At 42.3% G+C, this 8,796-nt stretch overlaps 1 protein-coding gene across 1 annotated transcript in view; it reads left to right on the top strand.

Moving 5' to 3' along the window:
- Positions 1–8,796, top strand: part of LARS2 (leucyl-tRNA synthetase 2, mitochondrial) — a 255,884-nt gene that overhangs the window by 171,197 nt on the left and 75,891 nt on the right. The window contains exons 11-12 of the mRNA XM_006868824.1: positions 3,806–4,089; positions 7,635–7,733. Of these exons, the coding sequence (XP_006868886.1) occupies positions 3,806–4,089; positions 7,635–7,733 (383 nt within the window). The remainder of the gene's footprint in view (positions 1–3,805; positions 4,090–7,634; positions 7,734–8,796) is intronic.

Below are 8,796 nucleotides of genomic sequence, written 5' to 3'. Positions count from 1 at the left end.
GTCCAGCTCTCACATGTATATGCAGCAATTAAAAATACCATGGTTTGGGTCAGGCACACTGTAGTCTTTAAACTGACATCTTTGCTCTTAAACACTTTAAAGAGGTTTTTTGCAGTGGATTTGCCAAATGCAATATATTGTTTGATTTCTTGACTGCTGCTTCCATGAGCATTGATGGTGGATCCAAGCAGAGTGAAGTCTTTGATAACTTCAGTCTTTTCTACATTTATAATGATGTTATTTATTGGTCCAAGTGTGAGGATTTTTGTTTTCTTTACATTGAGGTGCAATTCATATTGAAGTCTATAGTTTTTGATCTTCATCAGTAAATATTTCAAGTCCTCTTTTCTTTCAGCAACCAAGGTTGTGTCATATGTTCCTCCCATCCTGATGTCACATTCTTCTTTGTATAATCCAGTTTCTCAGATTATTCAATCAGTATACAGATTGAATACATATGGTGAAAGGATACAATCCTGACACACACCTTTCCTGATTTTAAACCATGCAGTGACCCTTGTTCTTTTCCAACACCTGCCTTTTGATCTATGTATAGGTTTTTGTTGAGTCCAGTTAAGTATTCAGGAATACACATTCTTCCAATGTTATCCATAGTTTATGATACACACAGCTAAAAGCCTTTGCATAGTCAGTGAAGTACAAGTAAAATCTTTCTGATATGCCTTGCTTTTAGCCATGATACATCTGACATTAGCAGTAATATCCCTAGTTCCATGTCATTTTCTAAATCCAACTTGAATTTCTGGCAGTTCCCTGTCATTGTAATCATTTTTAAATTATTTTCAGCAAAATTTTTACTTCCTTGTGATGTTGTTCAATTATTTCTGCATTCCATTGGGTTATCTCTCTTTGGAATGGGCACAGATATGGATGTCTTCCAATAGGTTGGCCAGATAGATCTTCAGATTTCTTGGCATAAATGTGTGAGCTCCTCCTGCACTACATCAATTTGTTGAAACATTTCATTTTGTTTTCCATCAATTTTTTTAGCTTAGTGCCTTCAGTGCAGCTTGGAATTCTTCCTTCAATACTATGGGTTCTTGATCATATGGTACCTCTTGAAATGAGTGAACATCACCCAGTTCTTTTTGGTACAATGACTCAGTGTGTTCCTTCTGTCTTCTTTTGATGTTTCCATTGTCATTCAATTGTTTTCCCACTGTTGTTGTTATTCTTGTTAAATGTCATCGAGTTGAGTTACTGACCCTGTATAGAATTTCTAAGGAGTGGCTGGTGGGTTTGAACCACCAAACTTGTGCCTAATAATCTAGTGCTTATCCTACAGTGCCACACCACGATTCCATTAGAATCCTCCAATATTTCAATTTGAGGCTTGAATTTTTTCTTCACTTCTTTGATCTGAGAAATGCTGAACGTGTTCTTCCTTTTAGTTTTTTAACTCTAGGTCTTTGCACATTTCATTATAATGTTTGACTTTGTCTTCTTGAGCTGCCCTTTGAAATTTTCTATTCAGGTCTTTTACTTCATCATCTCTTCCATTTATTTTAGCTTCTCTATACCCACATATATTTGGCCAGAGTTTTGTTATACCTAGCAACAATGGACTTTTGGTGTGGTACTGTAGGATCGGCACTGAACTGTGAACCACAAGGTCGTCAGTTCAACCCCACCAGCTATTCCTCTGAATCCTAACGGGTCACTATGAGTCGGAACTGTCTCTATAGCACTTAACAACAACAAGAGCAAGTTTCAGAGTTTCTTCTGGCAACCACTTTGGTCTTTTCTGTCCTTTTTTTTTAATGACCTTTTGCTTTCTTCATGTATTATATTTTTTATGGTATCCCATAACTCTTTGGTCTTCAGTCATTAGCGTTTAATTCTTCAAATCAATTCTTGAGATGGCCTCTAAATTCAGGTGGTATATATTCAAGATCATATTTTGGCCCTCTTGGATTTATTTTAATTTTCTTGTGCTTCAGGCTGAACTTGAATGTGAACAATTGATGGTCTGTTCCACAGTCTGCCCCTGGCTTGGTTTTGACTGATGATAATGAGCTTTCCCATCATCTCTTCCCACAGATGGAGTCAGTTTGATTCCTGTATCCATCTGATAAGGTCCAGGTGGATTGTCCCCTTTTATGTTGTTAAAAAAAAAAAAGGTATTTGCAATGAATAAGCCATGGGTCTTGCAAAATTCTGTCATGCAATCTCCAGCATTATTTCTATCACCAAGGCCGTGTTTTCCAACATTTCCTTCCTCTTTGTTTCCAACTTTCCCATTCCGATCACTAGCAATTATCTGTGCATCTTGATTACATGTTTGATCAATTTCAGACTGAAGAAGTTGGTGGAATTCTTCGATTTCATCATCAATGGCTTTAAAAGTTGGTGTGTAAATTTGAAAAATAGTGATATTAACTGGTCTTCCTTGTAGGCATATGGATATTAACCTATCACAGACAGCATCGTACTTTTCTAACTAGATCTTGAAATGTTCTTTGTGACAATGAATGCAATGCCATTCATTGTCAAAAAGTATGATGTTTTCAGCACTGTAAACATTGTGATTGTCAGATTCAGAATGGCCAGCACCAGTCCATTTCACCTCACTAATTGCCAAGGACATCAATCTTTATGCATTCTATTTCTGACAGCTTCCAGTTTTCCGCAATTCATACTCCTTACATTCTATCTTCCAATTACTGATGGATGTTTGCAGCTGGTTTTCTTCATTTTGAGTTGTGCCCCATCAGCAAATGAAGGTCCCAAAATCTTTACTCTATTCATGTCATCACAGTCAACTCTACTTTGAGGAGGCAGCTCTTCCCCAGTCGCATTTTGGTGCCTTCCAACCTGAAGGGTTCACCTTCTGGCACTATATCTGACAGTATTATGGTGTTCTAAACCAGACAGTGTTCCTCCGCTATCCCTAAGGTTTTTCTTTGGTTAACATTCAGAAGTAGTCTGTGTCTCCTTCTTCCTAGTCTGGCTTAGTCTGGAAACTCAGCTGAAACCTGTCCTCCATGGGTGACCCTCCTGGTATTTAAAATACCTTTACTGCAACTTACAAGCCTCCACATTATGACAAACTGACAGATGAGTAGTAGGTCTGTGAAATGGGAACGCTGGAATTCAAAAAGAGTGTTTTTTCAAGCTGAGGCCTCAATTCAATTCCATTCCCTTCCCTGCCTGAATTCTTTCTGCTTTAGGATAGGATTGAATTCTTCTTTTAACACTGCAACCTGAAAGCAGATCAGAGAAGATTGACTTTTTCTTTTCCTGTATTGGGGGAAAACTACGCATCCTGCAGTTCTTTACCGAGTCTGATGTGCTGTTTGATCATCGCTGTAGGCATCCCAGGCTGTGAGGACAGAGCCATGCCCAGGGCTGCTTTCACACTAGGCACAGTGCTTAGGGCTCACAAAGCTTTAAGGAATCTCCCAGGAGCAATTTTTTTACTTACTTTAAAATGAGGAGAGAGCAGTGAGTTTTTTGGGTGTAAAATTATATTCATCTATCTGTTGATGCAGTGGTAAATATGAGGGAGCTTCAAAAAATTTGTGGAAAAAGTGAGTTGAAAGATAATGGAATTTTTCCCCAACTTTTTGAAGTCCCCCTCATATAATCTAAAATATGGTTTTGTGGAGGCAGGGTCCCAGGAAAGCAGAGCGCCCTGGGCCTGCGGAGATCATACTGTGGCCCCCACACAGAGCTGACGCCTCGGGAGAGCCATACATGAAAAGAACAGTGCAGGGCACAGGTGTGAAGCTGGTAGCGTGTTCTTGTGAAGAAAGGAGCAAGCTCTCTCTCCTCTCCCTCTCAGTTCACAGGTATGACCCGGAAAGATGCTTTTCAAGCCCTGACTCAGAAAGCCCGGAGGAAGAGGGTGGGTGGAGACGTGACCAGTGACAAGCTGAAAGACTGGCTGATCTCAAGGCAGCGGTACTGGGGCACGCCAATCCCCATCATCCACTGCCCTGCCTGTGGGCCTGTACCTGTGCCTCAGGAGGATTTGCCCGTGACCTTGCCCAGCATTTCTTCTTTCACTGGCAAGGGAGGCTCTCCCCTGGCCATGGCTTCAGAGTGGGTCAACTGCTCCTGCCCCAGGTAAGCATCCCGGACCCCTAGCCTGCGGGACCTCAAGCGTCTTCCTCCATAACAGCCACTGGGCAAGAACGAGTAGTCTTGTGGGACCTCTGGGAAGGTCTGGAAGCAGAGAGCAGCTCCTGACATGGGGGCAGCAGTGTCACTTCAGAGCTGACTGATGTGAGAGCGGCACACTCTCATCATGTTGTTAAGCACTGTGGAGAGTCGGTTCCTCCTTGTTGTTAAGCAATGCTGTATCGGGTTTCTCAGGAGTGCGTATCCTACAGCTCCACACCAGGACTCACACATTCATCATGGCTTCACAATAAACCACTCTCTTCCATTTTATATTCCAAAGAACATCTTCAAGCTGAGAGGAAATGTCTTCTCGCTTCCACCTTACGAGTTTTCCAATACAGTGACTGTCATCACAGTGGAGATTTGATCACAAGCAACAGAATTGTCACTGAGACAGTGCTTGCTCACGGGCTTCGTCCTTTAATATCCTGAAACTCATCACAGTTCGCTGCTGCCCATTTTGGAAATGGGATTGGGTTTCTCTGTTGATTCACTGATGTGTGTCAGGTGTGGCTTTAGGATGCCATTCTAGCTGATTAAACCAGTAAACAGCTGATACCCAGCTCTAGCATTTTCTTTCCCCTGTACGTTGCTGCTGTTACATGCCATCAAGTCGGCTCTGACTCATAGCCACCTTGTATAGGATTTCTGAAGAGCGGCTGGTGAGCTTGAACCGCTGACCTTGCAGTTCAAATCAACTTTGCAGTCCAGCTCATTAACCCACAGCTCCATATCAGTACTTCTCCCCTTTTCACAGAGGAATCGTTTTTCTCTGCCTTATTCAAAGGGACTTCAAAAAGTTCATGGAAAAATGGAATTGAAAGATATTGCAATTTTCCCATGAACTTTTGGAAGTCCCTTCATAGGTCATGATCAGAGTATTTTTTAATGAATCCCTCACCAATACAGAGCTTAATTACTAGATTGGTAATTAGGTAAGTACACAGTGCATTCGAAAGGCTTAGACACTAATGAATTCAAGTCCCAACTCTGCCTTTTACCAGTTGTGTGGCTATGGGAAAGTCAGTTGACCTCGCTGAACTTCAGTTACCTTGTCAGGAACTAACATAACCCCTGTAAAGGACTATTAAAGAGATTAGAGTTGGCACAAGCAATCCTGCAGGCATTTAATAAGTGAGAGCCTACTGCCATCCTCCCATCTTCTCGTGCAGGTAGTTTTGAGATTTGACACAGGAGCTGGTGAGCAAGAACTCTGGAAGCCCTGGGCTCCCCTTTGTTGAGAAGCAATGACAAACAGCTTCTCTGCTGGAGACCTTGGTGGCCTTCAGCCCAGCACGTGCTGGTGTGGGTAAGGTTTCCTACCTTGCTGCAGGGTTCTTGGATGGCAGGGCTTAGGGCGCTGGAAGATTCTAGTGAGTGTCCAAGACTGAGAACTGCTGAGCCCTTGCTCTTGAGCTTTGAGACCTTAAGTGAGTTTCTTAACCTTTCTGAATCCTAGTTACTAATGTGCAAAATGGGGACATGAACAGTACCTACATCTTAGTTCCCAGGGGTTCAGTTGGTGCTGCCTGTCAAGCATGTTACTTTTGGAACTAATAGTAATTATTAGGTTGTCACCATTATCCATCTATTCCTCCCACTTCCCAAGTAACCTCTTCCATATTGCCCAGTTTTTAGCATTAGTAATTAAATGTGCTGTCTTCAAACGCAATATAACTGCTAAAGAGAAAATCAGCATGGCAGCTTTTTTCAAACTATTATTTCTTTTCTAAATTGAGTCTTACCTTTTCTTCTTATCATGTGCCATTGCATTAATGATGAAGGAGGGAACGTAACCTCCAGTGTCTAATTACTTCCCAAAATAATATCTGTGTTTTACTTGATTGTTCTCCAAATAATAGGAGTTGGCTTTAATTTAGAGATGCACTGTTGACATCATTCATCTGAAGTGGCTCTGGGTGTTAATAAATGGGGCTCCCTCGAGGCTTTCTCCACCAAGTGCCTACCACCAAGGACCACCACGGCTCCCAGTGTGAGGCCCTGAACTAAAAAGCTTCTGAGTCCTCAGAGAAATCTGGGACTTCTATGGTCTCTGCTCAATCCCTTCCATTAAATGGGCAGGCAGGGCTGGAGTGACTGTTCCCATCACTGTTATCTGTAAAGCCAGTATGAATTGCTTCATAGATACAGATAGAGATGCAAGTCCTTCTGTTAATTTTTAAGTTCAGAATGAACTCAAGCCCTTGGATGCTAACCTAGTGGAAACTTCAGCAGTTCTTCTTGGGGCTCCTCGTGCCCCCTTCCCTAGTTCCCCAAGATCTTCTAAGAATTTACCTTGGAGGGGAGGCTTCCAGGCCCCAGAAGGGAGAACCTCAAGTCCATGCTGTCTACTCCTGCTATGGCTTCACACAGCCACTGAGGGTTCCTGTGAACACTAGCTAGCTCTACCCATCAGACACAAGAGACTGATCTACTGCTATCCATGCCTTCAGGAGTCTTCAAGTGAGCCAAGCCCCCATCCTCAGGCTAAGCTAAGGGCACCATCTGTTGGGTTTCTAGGGGGTATGGTGTGGGTGCTCAATTTTAGTCCACAGACCTGCTGTCCTAGCAACATATCTCAGAAGGCTTAGTATGTAAGTCCTTGTGGGATCTGGTTTCTTCCCAGGCATCTCCCTTCCTCGAATAGAGATGTTTTCTTCTGTTCAGCCCTTCATGCCCCAAGAATTTCACTTAATTTTCTTTCTTGGACTATAGCACCGTCTCCACCCTCCTGAAAGGAAGCTGCCTCATAGGCAGTGGTGTGTTTGGTAAATGTTTAGTAACCGACTCTCTGGGGACAGGGAAGAAGGGAACTCTGATGTGTAGCATTTGCGGGTTTCTGTGGTATAACTACTCTCACCAGGGCTAAAGTTGGGAAGTTGGGAAGAGATGGCTAAAGTTACAGAGTTGGGAAGAGATGCTACCAGTTGACTCTTGTGAGCTGGAATGAGTTGGCTCCAGCAGCACCCCACTGCCCTCAGGGCCTGCAGGAAGATCAGATTTCTAAAGTGGATCAGTGGCCTTCTGTATGCCTCTCCCTAGAGCAGAGGGAGAGAAAACCCAAGTTCATTTTCCAGCACATTTGGGTTTCAACTCTTCTTCATAAATTGATTTGCTTCATAAGCTTCACAAAATAGGCATTGACTGAAGGCAACGTTGACATGCCTGAAATAGAGGTTAATGGGCAAAAGAGGTGCTTAATCTTGTCCTGTCCTTTTAAGTTAGATTTTCTAGCAGATTAAATTGCGGGAAGCAGAGACGAAGGCTTGTAATTGCCAAAGATTAAAAATTTTCTTTAGAAAATTTCCTTACAGCGTCTTGTACTGCAGTATAATAAGAGAGCTTTCACTGAATTGTCTTCTCATGATGCGCATTATTCTCATGACATTTTAAATTCATCCGTATTTTCATAGCTTTCTCAAAAGCTAGTGGAAAACTGCAGTAAAATTTAAAAAGAAAACAATTGATGAATTTCATTTGTTTCTTAGGTGCAAGGGAACAGCCAAGAGGGAGACTGACACCATGGATACTTTTGTTGATTCAGCTTGGTACTACCTCAGATACACTGACCCCCAGAACATTCAGAGGTAAAGAAAGCCCGTGGCTGAGTCCTTTCAGTGCATGTCAGTTTGAGCCCTTCAGGATGGAATTAGATATTTAAGATGTTTATTGGGCCTGTGAAGGATAAAGGGAAAAGATATTAGGAGTTTCTGGATGGTGCAAATGGCTAATGCGTTTAGTTACATCTACAAGGTTGGAGGTTGGAGTCTACCCATAAGCACTTCACAAGAAAGGACTGGCAATCTACGACCTAAAAATCAGCCATTGCAAACCCTGTGGAACATAGTTCTGTTCTGACACACATAGGGCTGCTGTAGCCAGAATCAGCCCAGTGACAACTGGTTGGTTGGTTTTGTTGAACTGGAGTAGGTGTGGAGAGGCCTCAGGCCATAAAGCAGGGCTGGCACCTGCAGAAGGAGAGAAGGATGGAAAGAAGTAGGTAGGGAGAGCCTCAAACAGCAGTACAGCTCTGAGAAAGTCTAAACCAGTCTGTGTCGGAGCCACTAAGAGAGCACGGCCTGGCATGGACGCCCCAGCAGAGCCAAGGACACAGCTGGGAGCTGTCAGCCAGTGGCGTTCTTTGAAATAGATTCTCTTGAAGGGAATGTAGTAGATTATTACTCACAGCCAACTAAATCCCAAGTGTAAGGGTAAAAAAATCAGGAAAGAGAAGGAAATGCTAATGTAATACCCTCGTTGGCCCTGCAGTGAACCACATTTATGTGGCCAGAAAGAGATAATGTTATTTAACTGAAAATAACACTGTAACTATGCAGGGAGAGTAGAAGACAGAATGTGAGAACTCAGGAGTATTATCTCATACCATAGACAGTCACTAGATAAGTTCTAAAATGATAAATAAATAAAGAGTATAAACATTTTATTTAATAATTACCAAGAAAAACAAGTAAAAGAATTTAGAATCGTGGTTTCTAAGAGACAGGTCTGAAGGCTGGAGAAGGAGAAAAATCAGTGATTGGAGACTACTGATTTTCAGTGTAGGCCTAATTTTAGCTTTATTTTCATTTTAGCTATGTTCGTGTGTTTCTTTGATCAGAAAAAGAAAAAGAACTAAGAGAAAGAGAGTAA

This window comes from Chrysochloris asiatica, unplaced genomic scaffold (assembly GCF_000296735.1).
Source record: "Chrysochloris asiatica unplaced genomic scaffold, ChrAsi1.0 scaffold00124, whole genome shotgun sequence".
Classification (NCBI taxonomy): Eukaryota; Metazoa; Chordata; class Mammalia; order Afrosoricida; family Chrysochloridae; genus Chrysochloris; species Chrysochloris asiatica.
Note: the sequence above shows the minus strand (reverse complement) of the source record. Positions and strands in the feature narration are given on the sequence as shown.